Raw genomic sequence first — 24,201 nt, forward strand, 5'->3', positions numbered from 1 at the left:
GCGGCGACTGCTGCTGCTCTCGCACTCATGTGTGTCCCTGCTGCTGCCGCTGCTCGCTCGTGCCTTTTCCTTCCGTTAGTTTCCTGTCTAGCTAGCCGAAATCACTCTAAGGCTGCGCTTGGATTGCCGTTTTCCAGCCATCTACACGTGTAAAGTATACCCCCGTAAAAATAAAACGGACGAGCTACTTGGATCGTCGTTTTTGCGTCGTAACTTTTACACCCGGTTTCACTTTACACTTGGATATCGTTGGTATTCCGTCGGTTTGCAAAACACTGCTATGTCCGTCGTTTTCCCTAGTCGCTGGCATTCCGCCATTCTTGCTCGGTCGTGATTGACTAGGTAGCCACAACCGAGGTAAGTGCCGCAACGGCTCAACCGGAGCACGCCGAGGCCACCGCCACCGCTCGCCGGAGCGCCGCCGTAGTTCCCCGGAGACACCATCATCACCAGCGCAGTCGCCTCCTGCAGTCCTGCCGCATCAGCTTCACCACCACGGCCCGCCATTGACGCCGAGTGTCCGCAGCCACCACCATGGGTGCTTGCGCGCCGCCGCCACTGCAACCAAACACCGCTGCAGCACCCAACGTCCGCCTACACCACCACCGGTCCACGGCGTCCCCGCTGCCGCCGGATTGCCTTCGCCACTGCAGCAGGATCCTGCGTCCGCTGTGGCCGCGCTGTGACGACGCCTGGCGCTCGTTCTTCTGGTAGCCAACGGCATAGCGCACGGGAGAGACTCTCCGAAACAAGCAAAAATCCGACGAACCAAGCGCAGCATATACATGTGGGAATATCCGGTTGTATTTTACAAATCTCCTGTAATATACAAGGGTATTCATATACGGATGTAAAACTTCTACAGGGATTCCAAGCGGGGCCTAAAGCTGTGAACCAAACGCGTGTGTTCTGAATCTTCTGAACTGAATGCCTGAAAGATCGGTTTGTCCTTCTGAAAAGATTTGCTTGCTTGTCACTGTTTGAATTGGTTATTCCTCAGTTATAGTGCTTGATGGATTTGATAATCTGTGATAGCCTTACTCATATAGTACTAATGAAACCCAATTGCATACTGAAATCTGCTTGGTTATTCTTATGTTATAGTGGTACTAATGAAATCCAATTGCTTACTCATCTATTAGCTTTGAAGTGGCATACACATGAATAGATATCTCAACATATATTTGAAGTGTAACCAGCCTTTCGCAGTTTGATGTATTCCGAATGCCAATATCATTACCTTTTTCAGTTAGGGGGTAGTAGGGATTCATTTTGGTATAAATCTGATTGATAGTTACTGCTCCGGTCTGTAATTTAGCCAGAGTCAGGTTCAGAGTTGTTGACTGGATTTTTTGGGCACAACCATCAAGCAGCCTGAGTAAAGCTTACCTAAGCCAATGATTTTGTTCTTTTAGCTAGAGCCAGGTTCAGAGTTGTTCACTCTGGATTTTTTTGGGCACAACCATCAAGCAAGCTAGCACGTATTGTTTAACTGAAGCAAAGGGCAGCTAAGCTATGAATGCTTCAATTCTTTGTTCTGAACAAATGCATCTACTATTTGTATTTGATCTGAGCAAAGGTGCAACCAATTGAAGTTATTTTGAAGAACCTACACCTGAGTATATATGTTCTGATTTTATAGCCTGTAGAGTCTGTAGAGTAAAGTTTGTACATTTTGTGAATCGCTTTGTTCCGGTTTCCCTTGGTGTATAGTCTATACTGTATCGGGTTATTTACTATGTGCAGATTAGTTTGTGCCATTGCTAATCATGTACTTCTTTCTGTGCTTGGAAGCATAGTCTCATCGTATCCCCTAGATCTGTATAAGTATATTTAGCTCACATACGCTTGGCATTTGTTCTTCAAAAGGCGATGTCCTCGATGCTGGACTCCTGGTAACAGTTTATTACATGTTATTTCTTTTTTTTGGGGAGTCTTTTCTTGAGATTTAGGATTATGGAGTTAACGGGTGTTACTTTTGACCTGCTAATACAGCTGCGTTAAACTTTTTGCTCTTCGAAAGCAACTATGTAAGTCTGACGCTAACATAATGTTTACTGCTAAAATACTTCAGTATAACTTAGAGAAATCTGTCTAGCTCCTGTAGATGAAAGACTTCCTGCAAGTGAGCTCTTGAATAACTCTTACTTCCAGGAAGATGAGGTCTATTCCAGCGCCTCCAATTTCAGTCTCTCTGGTCTCAAGTGTGACTGAAGATGGGTGGCAATCTGCAAGTTTCGTGCTTTGGAAGGGTGAATTCTTACTGAAAAACCATATGCATCTTACCGACCATATTAATTTATTGCTAAGGTTTCCTCATACCAGTGGTAAATATAGCACTGAAGAAACTTTTAAATCAAACTTCACTTCAGTCTATAATGACACTACGAATTATTTCAGGCTGTTTAAAGAATGCTGAGTTGTCAAGCGAGGTGCTGCAGTGGCTGGCGTTGCCAGGCATGGGACGACGTCTCTAGGCTCCTGCCTGAGGCAAGCCTCTCCGGTCTCCTCGGATGCCCTCTAGGAACTGGCACTGCGTATGACGGCCTCCTCACCTAGCACCTAGGTTGACCTAGCCACCTCCATCGAAGCGGAGAGTTGAAAACATATGTATGATTGTTGGACGTGTCAGTCCTGCCATTGGCATGTTCAAAACTATGAATTGAGTGACTACATATATGCTTTGATCAATGAAATGAAAGGATGTTCTGTTACATCTTGTTGTGCAGATATAGGGCTTGAATTATTTTCGGTCGTATCATCTTGGCCCTATAATAAAAAAGCGAGTGTGGGAGGGCGCGACCAGTTGCTACCAGTATCAAGGTGCACTTGATGTGTAGTTATCAGTCAATGAGAACCATAGAAAAATGGAGGCACCGACTCTAGGAGTATATATCCGCTCCCAAAAAAGGGTGTGCTATATATTGAATGGTTTAATATAGGTCAATGAGTTTGAGGCAGCAAAAAGCTTTAGAGCTAAAATCAATAGGAAATGGTATTTGTTTCTTAAGAAGTTTTTTTGATAAATGTAAAAAAGAAAATGAATTAGTTAGTTAGTAATAAGAGAGAAAAGGAGACCATGACTTGATTGTCTATTTATCCTTGCTCCATATTCGAATTTTCTGCCAGCGGCTGTCGTCAACCTGCCCTTGCATGCCATCTACTTCCAATTCACTTTTGTGAAAAGGTGCATGCCCGGCCGTCGACATTGATGCATCCTCTCACTCAACATCGTGTCTCCGCAGGATGGAGCTGACAGATCGGTGAACCGCATAATGGTCAACAAAGAGGCAAAAAGTAGATGATTTTGACGTTTTCGATGGTGCATGCGGAGGTATTTTTAACCTTTTGCTGAAAGCAACACATGGGTCTCCTACTAGATGAGATAGGGGCGAAGCCCTTATTTCATAATTACAAGTCGGTGGAGGAAGGGGTTCATGAAAGCCGCGTGCTAGATTGTGATGACCAATCCCCGGTTCGGTCGTTGGCACCCATCAACAATGCACAGCGGATCAGACTTTGAGTGACCCTCCACGACCCATGTCCTTGATCTCGCTCACGGTAGTGTAGCACTGTGACGGCCGCCAATGACACCCTACTCAGGGTGCTACTTTCCTCGACGGCCTCCCTGTTGTCACTGTAGCGGGATGCGTGGGACCAAGTGTAGGGAATAGCTTGCGGAGAGCGGTCCTCATGTCCAGCTCGACAAGATTAGTTTTAAATGTTTTAAACATTCCATTGTGATTGCACCTGAATGACATGTGTGTCATGCAATGGCTGGGATTGACGAAGTCCAGACATGTTATGATTAGAGGACACTGCGGTAATCGCCGGCGGTGAAAGACTAAGATAAGTGGTGACACGTGTCGGCGAGGGACTAAGATAAGTGGTAACATGGCTGGGACACCGTGTTGAAATAGAGGACATTGAATTATGGGGGTCTTCAGCCGTATTTATCGGGTCCGTTGCAACGCACGGGCATATTTACTAGTATGGCTAAAAAGAAAAGCTGATATGTAGCACGCATCAAAACGAGACTATGACAGCAAAGCACTTGATCTGTATGCCCTTCTTATTCAAGGTACTTAAAGGTTAAAAAAAATCTAGAGATATTTTTATGCACGGTTCTCTCTCTCTTCTTCTTCTTTTTTCCTTTGCTTTTTGTCTTCAGTACATTGGCGTGTACACTCATGAGTAATGAATACGGAATTAATATAATGAGAGCAGCGATTTAGCTCCCGGGATCAGATGAGCCCGGTCATGAATAGTACCGTGATTTAAAATAGAAAAAAAGTTCAAAAAATTCCAAACTTTTTGTGGTCCAAGATGCTTCTGTGCATGAACTCTGTGCAACATTTTGTGAAGTTTGGACATTTGAGGAGCTCGTGGCAAAAAAGATAAATTTCGGATGTCTGAGAAACTTTTAAAAATCGCACTGTTCACGCCTGATTTTGTCTTTTTTGCCACAAGCTCCTTGAATGTCCAACCTTCACAAAATTTTGCATGGAGTTCACGCATAGGAGCATCTTGCACGACAAAAAAAAATGGAATTTTTTGAACTTTTTCCCTATTTTAAACTGCGGTACTGTTCATCGGGCTCATCTGAGCCCGGGCACCGAAAGGGATTTTCGTAATATATAGTACTGGTGTGAGCATGGTTCCATACAATCCAGCTTTTAAAACTTAGCAAGAAAATCACATAGGTCAAGCTTTTCTAAAAAAAATAGACAAACAGTTTATGCATGTAGAAAATGGACACAATTTTTATTGTGTTCAATGGGATCATTTGTGAGTTGTGCAAAAATAAAAATAAAAATACGTTAGTAATTTCCATCCATTGCGTTAGTTGCTTTAGCATCTCCAAGAAAGGCCCTCCAAGGGTCATTTGAAGGCACCCCCTACTTTCTCAGCCCTAAAAACTCTAACAATGCCCTTCATTTCTCAGCTTTGTAAAAAAAGATCTTCTTGTTGCACATTTGCTCTATGTGACACCAAATTTGACACCACAATAATTCGAACTATAATATGTCTACGCATAAAACTCAACAATGTTCAAATTCGTAATTTTAAGCGCCACAATTCAAAATTTTGAACACAAAAAAAATCAAATAATGCTAGGAAATGTTCATCGAACTACATAGTTCATCCAACGCGCGTAGTCGGTGTTTTAAACAAAAATATAGTAAACAAACTACTTGGACACATATCATTCCCATGAGTGCTGAAAAAAGATCATCTTTGAGTTGATCGCGTGTGTTGGCCATGGTCTGAGCCAAGGCTCATGTTTGATATATATTACCTACCATTAATTGTTTATCATTTTCATGGTTAATTAAATGGAGAGGGGCTCCTTCATCGGGGAAAAAAGGTCATTTCAAAGTTGATTGTGCGCTTGTAGGGCTTTCCATCCTTCTCTAGACATCAAGGAATTCATCTAGCAGTAATGTGATTCAGATCCTCCAAAGCCACATAGACTCCCATATCATTTCACTTGAAGTCTTCATTTTGACCCACACTCGTTCTCAATGATAACACAAACAACAGTGCGGGCAGGGAGGCGATTCCGTAGCGACTTGCACCTTGTAAGGCTGGGGCACGGTGTGGGAGAACATGGAGAGGTAGAACGGCGAGAGGGTGGCAGCCTCGGTGGCGCTGGTGGAGGGAGACGGTCGGCACCGCCCAGATTGATGGGCGGGGTGGCGAAATCAGGCAGAGGAGAGGAGTGGGATCCTGGAGGGAGGAGGTTAGGAGGATGGAGCAGGGCGGCCTTGAACTGAGGGCTTGGAGGATTATTATTTTTGGATCCTCTGTTATGAATGTATAGGGGTTGATTTGCAACAAAAAAATGTAATAGGGGTTCTTGGAGTTGATTTTTTGTCCTTGGCCCTCAAAAAGTGATTTGAGGGGTGGAGTAGGGGCCTCTTGGAGATGCTCTTATCTTCTGCTTAACATGGCAAAACTGAGATAGAGTCATTGACTGCCTATAAATCAAGGATATGATTAGTAATATGGTAGGAAATTCTAAGCTAAACATTGTTCACGTGATCCTGATATTGAAACTTAGCAAGAAAAAAATCACATGTATTAACTTTCAAAAATGTGCATGGCAAGGGATATATTCTCTTGCCTTTTTGTAGGACAGCCGATGCTCCATGTGTATTGTCTTCTTTTACGCTGCACCGGCTAATTGATAGAGTGCTCTACACTGTGTGTGCATATAGATATAGTGATGCGGCCCAAATGTAACATGGGGTGCTATATGCACGAGGTACAATTAATTGATCACTTATGAAAGAAGGCATCTTAATTGTCCTAGAATTAAAAGGAAATGGCCATAAGTGATAAGCATATTCAAATTTGAATGCTAATATGAATGTCTCGGTTATGCAAATGTGCTCCTTATATTGACCTTTTTTTAAGCTACAGCAGACAGTCGCACAGCTACTCTGCACGGTGATTACCTTGTTGGATATTTATGAGTTATTTGCCTTTTTTTGGTTCTTTTCATATTTTAACAAACTGATTTGTGTGCATGGTATGGTGTAGAGGGCGGGACAGTGTGTCTAGTTTCCATTACCTAAAAGATGACATGCATGTAGAAACCATAATGTGGCAGCATAGATGGTAGTAGGTGTACTGTTTAGATAAACCATCATTCATCACTGAACAAAAACGTGATATCCCTACACAAGATCGCACACACATATATAGCCACAGTCCACATGATACAGCTGATTCGGTGTTGCTTTGTACATTCTCTCTTCCTTCCTCTTCCTTTTTGTATGTAGAAGCTACCGGTGTACCCACATTCTTGATCCAACTCAGCTCACTACAACCAGTGTTGCTGCATTTCGTCCATGGAAATTAATATGCCTCAATAGCTATGGATGTCGTTATTTGAACGCTATAGTTGTGTTATATTAAGTTATATATGTGTACTAAGAGCATCCGCATCCCTAGGTGTTAAGCAGAGGCTAAAGGTGAGAGAAATTATTTAGCACTAGTGCTAAAGGTTTAGCACTAGTGCTAAAGGATGCATGTGAGGGTAGATGCTAAGATCAAAAGCTTAGCACTAACGCTAAGCTTAGCATCCAATGCTAAGCTTAGCAAAGTATGTTAAACTAATAGCTTGTGTGTCAATCTTTAATTTGGATAATAAATTTAATATATTGAGTGCCTTCAAGTGGTGCTAGAGGATATGGTAAAAAAACACTTATCAAGGTGAATGAGAGAGAAAGTTGACACACTTATCGAGGCTGAAAACTATAATTATTTATAGGGATGCGGATGATCTAAGAAATCGACCAATGGCTCCACAATGCATATATATATATATATATATATATATATATATATATATATATATATATATATATATATATATAACATAAAATGTGTGTAAGTGGCATCTAAAATAACGGGGGAATGCTCAGCTTTTAACTCTTGGATCGAGAGAAAGATGATGCGTATACCGAGGCTATAGGTGTTTATAGGGTGCGGATGCTCAAACAATGTAGCAATGGCTTCACATTGTACATGTATAAACATGTCCTCAGCTTTTTAACTGTTGGGCCGAGATTATGTAATATAATTATATAAACCATTTATTAAGGACCTGGTTTTTTTTTGAAACCTCAATAAAGACATGACATATAGTGGACACTGTCTTAGTAGTTTTATTTCAGCAATGGAGTAATCTAGTCACTCGCAAAAAAATTGATCCACTCACTTGCCAGGATGAGAGAGAGAGAGAGAGTTACACGTCTAGCTAGAGAGAGAAATGAGGGGCGGTCGGCCGTGTAAGGAAAAGGATGAAGCTTGCGAGGAATCTGGAAAAGAGGAGGTAGCTAGCTAAAGGTGGCCCCCATCCGATCGATGGAAATCTCGAGGGGAGGACGACTACTGTGCCTCCTACCCCAGCCGACGACGATCGACCCAGAAGCCAGAACAAGAGAAAACCTACTTATAAGGGCAGCTGGCCGCTCGGTAAAGGCAGCAGCCTCCTCCAACCAGCAGGAGCAGAGAAGAAGAAGCAAAGTGCGCGTCTTGCTCTTCCGCCGAAGCAGCTACCAACCTAGCTGCCGCAGTCCGGAGCACGCAGACGCCGTCGTCGATCGCCGGGGTATGGCGCCGGTGGGTCTGCCGCCGGGTTTCCGGTTCCACCCGACAGACGAGGAGCTGGTGAACTACTACCTGAAGCGCAAGATCCACGGGCTCCACATCGAGCTCGACATCATCCCGGAGGTGGACCTCTACAAGTGCGAGCCCTGGGATCTCGCAGGTACGTGCAGTACGCACCACCGATCTCAGTTCGCATGTGATCTCGATCGCGTATGTGTTGTGAACTGATGCGAATTACAACGTACGTCCTCATGGCGTGCAGAGAAGTCGTTTTTGCCAAGCCGTGACCCGGAGTGGTACTTCTTCGGGCCGAGGGACCGCAAATACCCCAACGGCTTCCGGACCAACCGGGCGACGAGGGCAGGGTACTGGAAGTCCACCGGCAAGGACCGGCGCGTCATGACGCAGCAGCACCACGGCGGCGGAGGAGCCGGCGGCGGCGCACGGGCCATCGGGATGAAGAAGACGTTGGTGTACTACCGCGGGCGCGCGCCACAGGGGGTGCGCACCGACTGGGTCATGCACGAGTACCGCCTCGACGACAAGGACTCCGAGGACACCATCGCCATCCAGGTATGTATAATTAATCACCTTCGTTCTCTCTAGCTATATCATATCTCTCGTCATGTGCATGGTGATCGTCATCTCCTATGCACGGAAAATTAGGGTTCTTTTTTAGGAATTGGAAGTTAGGGCTTTGAGAAAATTTTGATCCTTTTCTTTTGTGCTGGCTGGGCAAAGAAAATTTTCTGCTTGCGTCCCAAATGAAAGGCATAAAAATTTTCTGAGGGGATTAAAACATGGCTTTCTATCACGTCTGTAAAACGGTACGAGTGCTGGTAGTAGCGTATGGGTCACTTTGCTTTCATCCAGCTATACTCTGATGAGACAAACATGTAGGCCTCGCCTTGCTGTCCAAAAAGTTTAACTATCAAAAGTAAAAGCCGGGGCCTTAGTAGTATTTGTTCGTTCTCCAGCTACGCTCTTTGTTCTAAGATAAGAGTAGTACGTACTCTGCGTGTTAACCATGCATGCTACGCTACGTTCTCTCTTTTTTTTTGGGTGAGATTAGAGCAGTGTGCACTGATCATGAGACACTAAAGGGCCTTAGCCAAAGCTAGAGAGCAAAGCAAAGCAAGCCCTCATGCATCTTGGCGCGAGATAGCAGCTCGTGTCATGGCCATATGCATGTCGGCGTCCTCCCGCGCTTTCCGCTTTATTCCGTGCTGAATCCCATCATCATCCTCGCACCCTTCTGATTCTTCCATGGCCGGTAGTCTTCTTATTTCTTCTCCCGCTTTGCTTTGATCATCGATCGGCCTCTTTTCTGATTAACAATCAACAAGAATGTATACAACACTATGATGGCACTCTGATGGATCAAATTGCCCAAAACCCAAGGCCTGTTGACTACTAATTGGCAGAAGTAACTGCACATGAGATAATCATACATCAGTGTGTGCATAAACTTTCAGGAAAGACTTGAGAACCCACAATAGCGGATGGATCTTGTTTTTGCTTTTTTCCTATCATGAGTTAATATACCATGCATGGTGGATGGATCAGGACACGTACGCGCTGTGCCGGGTCTTCAAGAAGAACGCCATCTGCGCCGAGGTGGAGGAGCTGCAGGAGGGGCAGTGCAGCATGGCACTGCTCGAGGGCGCCTGCCAGCAGCTGCTCGCCGGCAGCCGCACGACGGGCCAGGAGTACTACCAGACGCCGTCGCCGGACGTGCCCGCAGGGTCCACCTCCGGCGGTGCTGACGCCGACGCAGACGACGACGCGGACAAGGACGACTCCTGGATGCAGTTCATCTCCGAGGACGCCTGGTGCTCCAGCACCGCCGCCGAGGAGAGCACCTCCTGCGCCGGCTGATCATGCATGCGGCCGGAGAGCTTCTTCTGTCGGTGGAAATAATCCTCCTGATATATACCTATATATTTTTCCTTTTTCTTTTTGTGATCGGTGCTGCTGGCAATTTATCAATAATCACCGAGCGTTGAAGGTGGAAGATTAAGCAGTAATAAGGTATATATAATCCTTTTGGGTTCCATCTTCCAGCGTATTGCTGGGAGTTTGGGTAACCGATTGATCGATGCTGGCCTCAAGGTGAAGGCTGTAATCCTTCCTGGAGTTGAGCTCATAAGGAGGATTTATATTTATATATGATGATGATAGGAACAATCAGACTACATTCGTGTTTTTCTTCTTCTTATGTTCATGCTTTCCTTGGTGTTCATATGTATTATTATGCTTCTCCACTGGAGGCTTTTTTTTCTCCTCTTCCTGTGAAAAAGAAAGAGTGAGGCTATGCCATTCCATAGCATATATAGTTGTTGTGTGTCGTCTCCCTGTATGTCAATAGAATTGAACAAAAATGTAACTGTTTGTGCCTGCCTGCTCAATTTGCATCAATCTGCTCCAAACCTGGCACCTGGTTCTTATTGCCTGAGTAAATTCATCATTCATCTGTTGATCAATAAATAAGAAAATAAAATTGCAACTACAGTATAATTTTTCGCAACCAAATTTGTATCATACATTGTTTACATATATATTTCATAAGAAAAATAGACCAAGCATATAGATATGAAAAAACATTCTTTTATACTTCATGACTCATAAAATAGATATTTCACCGTGAACCATTTTACTATTTTTAAACATATCTTCGTATGCTGAAAACCTACCTTTTTTCTGTACATCACATGCAAAGAACCATCCTATAAACATGGAAAATCCTATACAGCAGGTTCCATTGCATGCTTGGATTGCAAGGCATGCATCAGTGCTGACGAAGAAGCTTAATTGAACACTTCTGTGAACAAAAGCGTTGAAGGAATACTATTCCAGATCAGGGGTTACCACATGCTGTTACCAGTAGCCCTAGAATGTCAATAAGAATCCTTCTCAAGTCAATAAATATAAGCCCAGAGCAGCTTTGTACTCTCAGGAAACATACAGGTCTGGGACTGTATTTTTCACAAAACCGTGTACTGAAACAAAGTATTTCCCGAGTGGTGCTCCAATAACATCTCCTTTTACCACATGGCCAGGAAAGCTTCTATGCAGATCTCAGGCAAAAACAGTAATGATATATCATCTTTCTGGGCATCGGTCCGGCCTGCCTCGCTGGTACCAGAGAAGGCAGAACTAAAGTTCTGCAGTCTACCTTATATGAGTCTTCACCGTGAATCTTCGCTACAAGCGTGTTGGCTCTGAATCTTTTTCAGAATGGCCCAGCAGGTCAATAGTACCCTTGAACCGTTTCGCCGTTTGGATAGTCACACCAACTGCAAAGTAATTTGCAAATCAACATTTAGAAACAGAATTTGCTTTAGACCACATGCATCTGAAGGTGATGCCCTTCTTTTCTTGTACAGAATTGGGTAAGGCTACTCGCTGGCCTCTTTACATGCGACGCCGTCTGCTTCGTTGGCATTGTAGTGTTGGAGGAGTTTCGGAGAAAATAACAGCCAGTTTTTCAGCACATCATTTATCCCCTTCAAAATAAGGTTGCAGTACACATAAATATTTCTTGCGTTGAGACTGATCATTTGATCTTTCTTTTTTTTTGAAAAGGGGGTATACCCCAGCCTCTGATCATTTGATCTTACTAATCAAACGGCTTCCATTCAAGAAAGAGAGGATCTAGATCATTGCCGTTAATTTCTATGGACTGTTGAACACAAGGAGCTTTCTAATCAACTTACGCTTCTGGAGGCATTTGTATGCTCTACTGGAAATGTGATGATCGAAAGCACTCAATTACTCCTTTGTCAGAATCTAAAGCTAAAAGTTTTGTCTGATCTAGATGTCTGAATGGCTAGCAATGCAAGCTCATTGACACTATAGGGCCTCATGGCTACATGAACCTTTCCTTTTCCCTTCTGAAACTTTCTGTTTTACAATGCTGATCCCAAGACAGATGCATGTGGCATAGCTCCCAACCCTTGTCTTTAGTCCTCTTCTTCTCTACGACACTTCAAAGAGGCTAAGCTTGTGAGGCACAAAAACAAGTTCAGTGGGCAAAAGAACATGATCTAATGCAAGGTCCAGGCAGGCGGCATCGTGACAACTTTCTCATGCTGGTACAGCGCCCCTCCACGACCTACCAGCATTGGAGATCATAAAAGTGTGTTATCCAGATAAAAAACAGAACAAAAGTCGGCTCCGTTAAAAGAAATGAAAAGAAGATCCTTCGGTGCTGTAAGACGTCCAGAGCCTGCTTGTGTGAGAATCCTGGAAAGAGAGACACGGCTACTTGTAGGGCAGGCTTTGAATCATTTCACGGAGGGGCTAAAGAGCGCAGAAGCTGGACACGGTAGGGAAAGACAAAGGGGAAAGACAAAGAGAAAGATCGGCAACAAAGGAGGAGGCGAACCAGGAGATCATGGCGCCGGTTGGTCTCCCCCCAGGCTTTAGGTTTCATCCAACTGATGAGGAGCTTGTGAACTATTACCTCAAGAGGAAGGTCCATGGCCAGAGCATCGAACTCGACATCATCCCAGAGGTAGACCTCTACAAGTGTGAGCCTTGGGAGCTAGCAGGTAACCTGAAAAATTAAACTCCGTTGTGTTGTTCATCCTAACTACTGCTGAGTCCTGATTGAACTTGGGATATGTTCTTTGTTTCGGAAGAGAAATCGTTCCTGCCCAGTAGAGACCCTGAGTGGTACTTCTTTGGGCCAAGGGATAGGAAGTATCCAAATGGATGCCGGACGAACCGAGCAACTCGGGCAGGATACTGGAAATCAACCGGTAAAGATCGATCCATCAACTACCAGAAGAGGTCAATCGGTATGAAGAAGACATTAGTCTTCTACCAAGGCCGAGCTCCTCAGGGGATCAGGAGCAACTGGGTCATGCATGAGTACCGCATCGAGGAAAGCGAATGCAACAACACCATGGGGGTTCAGGTTACTCCTTCATCCTCCTCTCCTCACTTTCAGTATCAGTTAAATCATTGTGTTTCTGCTGCATTTAGTGAGCTCAGGATGCAGTTCATAGTACTAAAATCCAGCCAATCTTGTAGTAATCATACCTTGGAAATATGCAGGATTTTAGAGATATTGTCTTGCTAAAATAAATTTGTTTTTATTATAAAAAGCTGTAATAAAATTGACAATAAAAGAGGGAAAAATTAGCTAGGGCATACGCAGTTCAGGAAAACTATGTTGTTTATGCATGGAGTGCATGAAAAGCTAGGGTTTTTATCTCTTTTTCCCCGGCCCATATCCATCAGCATAAAGTATTCCTTGCTTCCATAGACCATAGATACTTTACAAAGTACAGCAGAAGTTCTTCTAATGGGGTCACACATGGTGCACTTTTTTTGGTGCTCTTGATAAGACAAATGTAACATCCAATCCTTGGTTCTGAACTGAAACCATACTGTGTGACTGCATAAGGGGTGCCACCACCGCCTCATGATGCAGAGTACACATAATCTAGGTCTTTTGCATGTTTATGCTACCTTAAAGCTTAGACATCCTTCGGTGTGGCCCAGTGCTGTGTCGGTGGCTTTGCACTTTATTCTCCATGTCCCACTCCTACTTTACTTGGTAGTAAAACTGAACATAAACTTCTGATCCCATGTAAACTGTAGATTAGATGGGAGAGCAGAGCACAGCAAACTTGCTAGCTAGAAATTGTGCATACTGGGCCATCCTTTTCACATTTCTGTGACTGTTTATACAGTAATAGTGTAGTACTATTCAGAGTTTGTGCATCGCTTTATGTGACAACTGAATTTGGTTACATTTAGTCCAAACGTAACACAGCAAATAACCCACCAAAAACTGTTCATAAGTGTGGATGGTTGATCATATTCTAATAGACTATTGGGTAGCAGCATACTACAGTCAGCACTGAACTTGCATATCATTTCCTGCTGCACATAATGCTGAATTCTCTGGAGATTCATTTCCAAAGATTGGTAATAAACAAGGTTTATTTAGCTAGAAACCTAGAATTCTATCATGAAAAGCCAAGAGTAGCTAATGATAAGCCCTACAAAAGAGAACAAGAAAAAAAGCAGGATGCGAACCCCGATCCAGCACATGTATGAACATAGAACATTATTTGAACGTATAGATATAGCACATGTACCAGAGCAGCAAAAGTCCCTAACACAATGAAGCAGCAGCATCTACACAGTTTATAAGTTTGAAGATGCAAGTGTAACACAGATATTTTATTATTAGAACGCAAATAACTAATTGTGAGTCTTATAGAAAAGAATTAAGAAAAACAAAAAACAGACCCCAATCCACCGCGCATAAACATAGAAGGGCATTCAAATGTATAGATATAGCACATTAGCACATGTAACAAAGCAGGAAAAGTCCCCAAAATAATGAAGCAGCGTCGTCGACACAGTTTAAGTTTGCAGCTGTAAATTGTTCAGTAAAGCAGAAAGGTTAGAATGGCATTAATTTTAAATCCATATGATTCAAATTATAAGGGCATAACGTTATTTGAACTTATATATATATAGCACATGTAATAGAGCAGCAAAATGCCCTGGCATAATGAAGAAGCAAAACTGACACAGTTTAAGTATGCAGTTGTATATCGTTCACTAAAGCAGAAAGGTTAGCATGGCATTAATTTTACATCCATATGATTCAAATTATAAAGATATAACGTTAGTTGAACTTTTAGATATAGCACTTGTAATAGAGCAGCAAAATTCCCCGGCATAAGAAAGAAGCATCATTGACACAGTTTAAGTATGCAGCTGTGTATTGTTCAATAAAGCAGAAAGGTTAGAATGGAATTAATTTTCCATCCATGTGGTCATGATTCGTCCAACATAAGAGACAGTTTGTTCCATGTGAAAGCAAAAAAAGGGGGAATGAGGATTGGTTGTTCATCTTTCTTGTTCTTTTACAGGACTCCTATGCGCTATGTCGGGTTTTCAAGAAAAATGTGCCGGCTGGTGAATTTGAAAAACAAGGGGAATGCAGCTCATCACAGGCTAAAGGAAATCAAGAACAGGTTACAGAATTCGAGGATGCTGGAGAGTCCTCAACTGCAAACGAGAATGACAAAGACAATTCTTGGATGCAGTTCATAGTGGAAGACCTGTGGTGCAGCAACAAAACCAAGTAATGAACTAGAGAATGCAGCTTGCTCAACATGATCTAACCAGAAAATCCAGCACTAGTTACACTGCGTATCTTTGTATATGTTTGATAAAAACACTTCTCACTTTGGACAGTATGAACACTTAAGTTTGGACTCTGATTCTTGATGTAGGCTTATACTTTTCTTCTTTTGGTAATGTAATATACAAATGGGCTACTTTGTACTTGAAGTCCTCTTTTACCTGTATCCTCGAATGCACGGATACTTCAGCCGACCAGCGTATCAGTATCGGATACCGTATCCGATACCGATACTCCTCTGATATGTCCCCGATATGCATCCCTGGAGTATCCGAAAATAAAAGATTTAAAACAATTACGATACTCGAAGGATACTTTGCCAGTACGTTTTGGATACTTTTCCAGCCCAGGTAAGAGCCCACTCAGCCCAGTTAAGAGGCAACCAGCAACCCTAGTGCCCCGATGCCCCCCATCCTTTCCCTCACAGCGTCTTTCCTCCCTCCCGTGCTCACACCTCACCACCAAGCTGCTCCTCCTCACCAACATCCCCTATCACGCAGCAGCCATCCTCCTCCTCACCAACGTCCCCTCTCACGCAGTAGCCATGTATGTACACTTCTCTTCATTTCTCCTGCCCATCCAAGCTCATCTCCTCTTCTTTCTTCTCTGATCCCGGAAGATCTCTTATTCTCATCTCCCCAGATTGCTTTGAGTAGCTACAACGTATCCGTATTGGCACTTTTTTGAAATGACGAATTTATGTATCCGTATTGGCCCGATACTGATAACTGTATCCGTATCGGTGCATTCGAGCCTGTATCTATCATCCAATGCAATGATTTATAGTGAAAGCACTAATACAAAAGGCAGAAACGAAGTTTAATGTATCTTATTCTGTGCACAATTTTCATGTTCCAAAAACTTTGTAATATCAGTTTATAATGATTGTAAGGGTATCAGTCTCAAATGTAAAGAGACCAAAGCTACTAATACCATTAGCAATCACCATTACCAACTAATCAAATTCAACTCGGAAATGTATGGTGCCAATATGATAGTGAATCGTTCTTATTAATGTTTAAAGGTTCCTGAGTTGCAAAATGTATACAACTGGTGCAATTGTCATGTTCGTCAATAGCCTAAGCTCGTGTGAAATAAGGAATAGCGTAAGCTACATACAGTTTTCAGACAGTTTTCCAGATGTAGGTTCTAACTAGAGCTGTTTCGATATCATTGTACTCACTTGGCCATTTCAAGGCTGAAAGCTTGAAATCTCCGCATTCAGGTTATCATAAAATCCTTGGATACATGGCTGCATGGGTTGCTGAACACCAAACACAGAACCCGTCGACCTTTATTTATGCGCCTTTAGCACCATAATGTGGCGTGTATTTTCCTATCGTCTGCCTCTGCATATGTTCAGTTCATATGCATTTTCAGCCAAATAAACAAGATAGTCAAAATCTACTTTTAGCCGAAGAAATTAGCTGCCTCTTACCACAATTTAGAAAGATGTTTCACATAGTCAACATCTATTTTCAAAATCAGGCAAAGAAATCAGTTGCTTCCTGTCAAGGGCCTCGGTGCCCAAGACAGCAGGGCCTCGACTACGTAGTTCGTAGTCGCGGTGGATAGGAGCGCTAGGGTTTTTGCCTGGCTGCTCTATGATGCGGGAGGAGAAGATAGAAGGAAATAACTTTATTGCTTGTCCCTAAAGGGTGCTAACTATCTGATATATAAAGGCCCCATGGGCTAATAACAAACTAGAAACCTATACGAAACAAACTAGTCTAGGAACTAATGTGCCCGGATCAGGACTCCTGTCCAGCCTGCGCCTTGCCTGATGCGGCCGTCGGCTGCTCCTGGCCGCGCGGCCCACGTCTGTAAGACGTGCCCCACATGACATCTCTCCCCCCCTCGATGAGCAGCTCGTCCTCGAGCTGAAAAGCGGGGTAGCGCTCGACGAAACTGTCAAGATCCTCCCATGTAGCTGACGAAGCTGCTTCACCCTTCCAGTGGACGAGTAGCTGGCGAACGCCGCGTGCTAGGCGCGCACGAGTCACGCGCTCTGGTTCTGGAACAGCCGCCCCGTTGTGGATCGAAGGCAATCCCGGCGGTGTAGTTGGAGGAATGCCGAAGAACTTCTTGAGGAGGCCCACGTGGAACACGTCATGGAGGCGCGAGCGTGCCGGAAGCTCAAGACGGTATGCCACGTCGTTGATCACTTCTGAAATGCGGTACGGCCCATAGAATCGTGGCTTGAGCTTGCCCCTGGTTGGCAAGTTGAGAGAGGACGCGGCGCGCTGTCGAAGGCGAAGCCAAACCCAATCGCCCACCTCATGCCGAATGTCCCGATGACGTCTGTCGTAGTAGGACTTATAGACCGCCTGTGCCTGTTGTAGACGATAGCGGACGTCCTCGATAAGTTCGTCGCGCTCAGCCATGCTCCTGGCCACTGCAGCTACCCGTGTGTCGCCGGGCTCGTAAGAGCGAATAGTGGGAGGGTCACGGCCATACACAAGCTTGAACGGAGTCTCTTGGGTTGCTGTCTGGTAGGCGGTGTTGTATATGTACTCAGCCCAGGGAAGCCACCGGAGCCACTGCTTGGGACGATCCCCGGTAAGACACCGTAAATACATCACAATGATCTTGTTAGCAGCCTCCGTTTGACCATCCGACTGCGGGTGAAATGCTGACGTCATGTGCAGCTTTGTCCCCGTGAGGCGCATGAGCTCTCGCCAAAAAGCGGAGGTGAAGACGGGGTCGCGGTCAGAGACCATGGACTGCGGCACGCCATGGAGACGAACAACCTCAGCGAAGAACACCTGTGCCACTGACTCTGCCGTGTATGGGTGGGCTAACGCCACAAAATGGCAATACTTGCTGAAGCGATCCACCACGGTGAGGATGACAGACTTCCCGCCTACTCGAGGAAGCGCTTCCACGAAGTCGATGCCGATGTCAGTCCACACGCCCGTGGGCACCGGCAGCGGCAGTAGCAGCCCAGCGGGGTGCAAGTGCTCGGACTTGTACCGCTGGCAAGTACCGCAATTGCGGACGTACTCCTGCACCGTCTTGCGAAGGTTAGGTGCGTGGAAATCGCGGCGGAGACGATGCAATGTGCGCAGGACGCCTTCATGCCCATCATCGTGCACGGCACTGAGAATCTCCTGGAGTAGCGGGGATGACGGCGGAATGTAGAGGCGGCCGTTGAAAGTAACGAGGCCGTCGGAGAGCGCCCAAGGCTGTTGCCGCGCACCTGCCGTGATATCCTCCCGCAGTGTGACGAGCACCGGATCAGTGGACGTCGCTTGCCGGAGGCGATTGATGAAGTCGAAACGAGGCCCCGAGACCGCCATGATCGTCGTCTCCTCCGTGTCGCGGCGGGAAAGTGCATCCGCCACCGTGTTGGTACTACCTGCCTTGTACTCCACCGTAAAGTCGAATCCCAGGAGTTTGCCAACCCAATGATGCTGCGGGATGGTGGCCAAACGCTGGTCAAGCAGAAATTTGAGGCTGTAATGATCCGTTTTTACCACAAACTGGTGCCCCCATAGGTACGGCCTCCAGTGGCGAATCGCGAGCACCAGGCCGATGAGTTCCCGTTCATACGCTGCCAGGGAACGGTGACGTGGCGCGGCTGGCCGGCTAAAGAAAGCCACCGGGTGGTGGTCCTGAAGAAGGACGGCCCCGAAACCGTACGTCGATGCGTCACACTCGACGATGAACGGCCGTGTAAAATCCGGTAACGCGAGGACGGGAGCCGTGGTGATTGCCGTCTTGAGGGTGTTAAAAGCTGCTGCCGCCTCCGGCGACCAAGAGAAACCATCCTTGCGAAGGAGGGCCGTCAGGGGCGCGGCAACCACGCCAAAGTCCTTGACAAACTTGCGGTAGTACCCCGCAAGGCTGAGAAAGCCCCGAACCGCGCGCGCCGAGCGTGGTTGCGGCCAGTCCGCCACTGCCTGCACCTTTTCCGGATCCATGGCCACGCCTGCAGCGGAGATGGTGTGACCCAGGTATGCGATTGATTCAACGGCGAACGCGCATTTGGAGCGCTTGACGAAGAGCCGGTGCTGGTGCAGGACCGTGAAGACGGTGCGCACATGTCGGAGATGGTCAGCCCATGTCTCGCTGAAAATGAGGATGTCGTCAAAGAAGACGAGAACAAAACGGCGCAGGTATGGCCGCAGCAGATCATTCATGAGGGCCTGGAACGTGGCCGGCGCGTTGCAGAGTCCGAACGGCATCACCAGAAACTCGTAGAGGCCGTCATGAGTACGGAAAGCTGTCTTCGGGATGTCCTCCGCACGCATCCGCACCTGGTGGTAGCCGGAACGTAAATCGAGCTTGGTGAAGAAACGAGCGTGCCGTAGCTCGTCGAGGAGTTCGTCCACCACCGGAATCGGGAACGCATTCTTGACAGTAATGGCGTTCAGGGCGCGATAATCGATGCAGAAGCGCCAGGACCCGTCGGCCTTGCGGACCAGCAGTACCGGGGACGAGAATGCGGAACAACTCGCACGGATGATACCTTGGGCGAGCATGGCGGCGCACTGACGCTCCAGCTCGTCCTTGTGCGCGGCCGGGTATCGATACGGACGGACGGCCACCGGGGCGGAACCAGGTAGCAGGGTGATGCCGTGATCGCGGCTGCGGGGCGGTGGCACGCCGGAGGGGTCGGCGAAGATGCCGTCGAACTCGGTGATGATGGCGTCCAGGAAGTCGCGGCCGCTGCATGATTTTAGGGCTGGCCCGTCCGGTCCTGCAATGCCGTGCCAGCACACCCGATGGCCCCGCCGCCAGAATGTCATGGAGAGGGCTCGGAAATCCCACAGGATCGGTCCGAGCGACGCCAGCCACTGCGTGCCCAGGACGATGTCGTAGCCCGCGAGCGGCAAGGCGAGGAAATCCTCCGCGAACTCCTCGTGGCCGATGCGGAAGGGCACGACGCGGTACGCGCCCTGGCACGGAACGCGCTCGCCGTTGGCCACCGTGACGCGCATCTTCTCTGTGGTGGGGGGCGGTAACGTAGCACGAGCGGCCGCCTCTTCGGCGATGAAGTTGTGGGTGGAGCCTGAATCGATCAGGGCGAGGAGGGAGACACCTCCGAGAGTAATCTGCATCTGCATGGTTTCACTCGTGCGCACGCCGGCGATCGCGTGGAGCGAGATTTGAGGGTCGGCCCGCGATGCATCATCAGTGGCGGAGGCCGCGTCGTCGTCGTCGTCGTCCGGCGCTAAGTCGAGGAGAAAGATGCGCTGGCACACGCGGTTGTGGCCCCTGCCAAACTTCTCGTTACAGTTGAAGCAAAGGCCCAGGCGACGGCGTTCCTCCATCTCTGTCTGGGAGAGACGCTTGATTGGGCGTCCGTCCGGCAGATTGTGGCCCTGCTGAGGTGCGGCTGGTGGGGCCGGAGCGGGGGGCGCGAGGCGTGGTCCTGGTGTCGGCAGGATGCCCTTCTGTGGAAAACGCACCGGTGGCGCGGCGGAAAGCGCGCACTGGTCGCGCAGCTCCAATTTGCGGGCGAGGCTCATGGCGACGGCGAGGGACTGTGGGTTATGGATCTCCACGTCGAGGCTGAGGGGTGGCTGGAGTCCCGCGGTGAAGATCTGCACTTTCTGTGTCTCGGATAAGGTGCCTGCCCGGGGAAGGAGTGCCTCAAACCGCTCCTGGAAGTCGACGACGGACGTCGTGCGTTTGCACGCCATTAGTTCGCCCAGCGGGTTAGCGCGCAGCGGTGGCCCGAAGCGGAGATTGAGCAGCTCGGAGAAGCGGCGCCACGGAGGTGTGCCCTCGTCGCGCTGGACCTGCATATACCATAGTTGGGCAGGACCCTCGAGATTGTAGGACGCCATCCACACCTTCTCCTCCTCGGCGATCCGTTGTTGATGGAAGAAGGACTCGCATCTGTTGATGAAGGCGAGCGGATCAGACTTGCCGTCGAACTTGGGGAAGTCCATCTTCTGGAACCTGGGCGGCCGATCATTGTGGTGCTGCCCATCATGGGCGGCGTCAGCGCTGGACGAAGGAGGAGGACTTGTCCTTCTGGAGTGCGGTGACGGACGACTGCAGGGACGTCACCGTGGCCGTCAAGGCCTCGATCATCTTAGCCAGATCCGCGGTGGTCGGTTCTGCCATGCCGGAAGTGACCGAGGCGGCAGCGGATTGTGGCGATGTCGGGGAGCTGGGCGCGGACACAGGGGGGAAAGCGGCCGGCGGATGGAGCGTGGACGAGGAGGAGGATCGCCTGGAACCTGATACCAAGTTGTCAAGGGCCTCGGTGCCCAAGACAGCAGGACCTCGACTACGTAGTTCGTAGTCGCGGTGGATAGGAGCGCTAGGGTTTTTGCCTGGCTGCTCTATGATGCGGGAGGAGAAGATAGAAGGAAATAACTTTATTGCTTGTCCCTAAAGGGTGCTAACTATCTGATATATAAAGGCCCCATGGGCTAATAACAAACTAGAAACCTATACGAAACAAACTAGTCTAGGAACTAATGTGCCCGGATCAGGACTCCTGTCCAGCCTGCGCCTTGCCTGATGCGGCCGTCGGCTGCTCCTGGCCGCGCGGCCCACGTCTGTAAGACGTGCCCCACATGACACTTCCCATCCCAATCCAAGGCTAGCTAGTAATTATTTATATACTGTATCATAGTACTCGTTTGATCATTTCAAGGCTGTGAAAGCCAGAGATCTCAGCACCCAGACAATAATAACAAATTCCTCGGATATATGACTACATGGGTCCACACTGGTAAACCAAACCCAGACCCCATCAACCTAATGTTTGCATTTTGCACCTTTAGGTCCACACTGGTGCATGTTTCTCCATGATGCATTCAGTTCATATATCTTATCAGCCAAGGAAATTAACTGTGTTCTTACCAGTTACCACCATCAAAAAAGATGGGTCGGGTAGTCAAAATCTAATTTCAGCCAAAGAAACCAGCTGCTCCTTGTCATAATTCAAAAGGTAGTCCGTTGGCCGATGTCCATTTTCAAGAACAAGCAAAGAAAAGAAATCAGCTGGTTCTCATCACATTTCAGAATGTTGTCAGCCACTCAACACCTATATTTTAAATAAAAAAAGGAAATAGCTGATTCACATCACAGTTCAAATGGTCAGGTCAGCTACTCAGGTCTCTGGGGTAGTCTTTTGTTTTAAAATATTTTTGGAATTCCTCAAAAAAAATGGAAAATGGAAAATATCAGGAGTCCTGATTGGTAACGCATCCAAATTGCAACCAATAAAGCTGGTATGAGCTCCCAAATCGAAGCTGTGGCTGATCATGACAGCTTTTGCAAAGACATCGAGGTGGTAAAGCAGATCTGTACCGAGAGGTCGCAGGAGCAGCAAAGTGGATCGATTCGGGGCAGAGGCGAGCACGCGATCCCAACTCCAGGGCCCCCATGGCGGCGGCCGCGTTCCCCTCATCCCCGCGGTCAGCGGCGACCTCGGCTCCAATCTGTTTCAGAAGCAAGAGTCATGGGGCGTGAACGAAAACGAAGGGGGCAAGGAGAACAGAGTGCACCTCGGGTGTTCGACGAAATCGCTGGGTCGAAACAGGTTTTGGGTTGCGGCTCGTACCTGCGCCGCCGCCGTGCCGGAGCAGACGAGCCGTTCCATTCTCCGGCTGGGTGGATCGGCGGCTGCAGTTGTTACTCGACGGATGTGGAACTGCAGTTTGAATCAGCTCGGCTGGGTGGGCGTCTCACGGCTCGGAGACGAAGATGCCGGGATGGTTCAGAAGCACACTGAAGCCAACGCGATGGATCTGGTTGCAGAAAAATTTCAGAGACAGACATGGTGATTTGGGTTCGCAGTTCAGAGATGTTAAATAATGCAGAAGATGGCTACAGATGTCGTACGCTGAAGCAAAACCAAGTTGATTTGGGGACAGAAAAATTCAAGAGTAGAGGATGGGGAATCTGTCAGCGGACTCGGAAATACTGAAACCGTGCCCAAGTGAGGATGAACAGCGCAGGAGATGCAGAGGAGTTCAGGGATAAGCTACTGCAATTTCCATTCCAGATTTCTTCCAGTACAACACCAGCTCACAAGACGGGAGCAGACACACACCAGCGAAACACTGCGCATACACGGAGAGCCACGAACCCTAGACAGCAACTAGATAGATACCACTACTACTCTCGGTCGGACGGCGGCGTGGCGAGCTGGACGGCTGGGCCCTCGGCCTAGCCGCCGAAGCCGTAGAGGGTGCGGCCCTGGCGCTTGAGCGCGTAGACGACGTCCATGGCGGTGACGGTCTTGCGGCGGGCGTGCTCGGTGTAGGTGACGGCGTCGCGGATGACGTTCTCGAGGAAGATCTTGAGCACGCCGCGGGTCTCCTCGTAGATGAGCCCCGAGATGCGCTTCACGCCGCCCCTGCGCGCCAGCCGCCGGATCGCCGGCTTGGTGATGCCCTGGATGTTGTCGCGGAGCACCTTCCGGTGGCGCTTCGCGCCGCCCTTGCCGAGCCCCTTGCCTCCCTTGCCGCGGCCCGACATCTTCCTCCTCTTCTCTCTCTTGGGGGATTGGATTGGATTGTTTTGGTGGTGGGCGATGAGATTGGTGGTTGTGGATTGCGGAGCGAGGTGGGATTTATAGCCGCGGGTTTGGGGGGCGCGATCCGCGTGATGCGGGTCGTGGGCCGTCGGATGAGAGTGGACGGTGGGGAGGGGGGGGAAGGGGGGGCGCGGATCGGTGACGTGGCGGGAGGTGTGCTTTTTCTGTGAGGACGAGGCGGGGTGCGGGAGCGCGAGGAGGGAGTGAATCTCGTCTGGGTGGATGGCGGGTGGGACAGCGTGGTTTTCGGATGGATTTTTGCGCGGGGTGTTCGCTGCCGCGAAATTTTGGATGCGTTTTTGCGGAGACTGTCGGTGGGGCCGTGTGCACCGACGGGACTGGTTTGTCTGAAGGCGTAAAGTTGGTTACTGCTAGCGCCAGCGGAAGGCGTACTACACGT

General features: G+C 47.8%; 2 protein-coding genes and 1 pseudogene across 2 annotated transcripts; 2 read left to right on the forward strand and 1 right to left on the reverse strand.

The window, feature by feature from the left end:
• Positions 1-534: 534 nt before the first annotated feature.
• On the forward strand, positions 535-10,316 carry LOC123114991 (uncharacterized; annotated as a pseudogene).
• Positions 10,317-11,870: 1,554 nt separating this feature from the next.
• On the forward strand, positions 11,871-15,389 carry LOC123113031 (NAC domain-containing protein 86-like). The gene is made up of 3 exons (XM_044534133.1): positions 11,871-12,674; positions 12,765-13,042; positions 15,021-15,389. Exons 1-3 carry the CDS (start codon positions 12,518-12,520, stop codon positions 15,237-15,239), a joined length of 654 nt encoding a protein of 217 aa, XP_044390068.1. The 5' UTR covers positions 11,871-12,517; the 3' UTR covers positions 15,240-15,389.
• Positions 15,390-23,234: 7,845 nt separating this feature from the next.
• LOC123113032 (histone H4) lies at positions 23,235-23,818 on the reverse strand. The gene has a single exon (XM_044534134.1). The coding sequence runs from the start codon at positions 23,741-23,743 to the stop codon at positions 23,432-23,434; it is 312 nt and encodes a 103-aa protein (XP_044390069.1). The 5' UTR covers positions 23,744-23,818; the 3' UTR covers positions 23,235-23,431.
• Between the last annotated feature and the right edge of the window lie 383 nt (positions 23,819-24,201).

The sequence above is a fragment of the Triticum aestivum genome, chromosome 5B, assembly GCF_018294505.1.
Source record: "Triticum aestivum cultivar Chinese Spring chromosome 5B, IWGSC CS RefSeq v2.1, whole genome shotgun sequence".
Lineage (NCBI taxonomy): Eukaryota > Viridiplantae > Streptophyta > Magnoliopsida > Poales > Poaceae > Triticum > Triticum aestivum.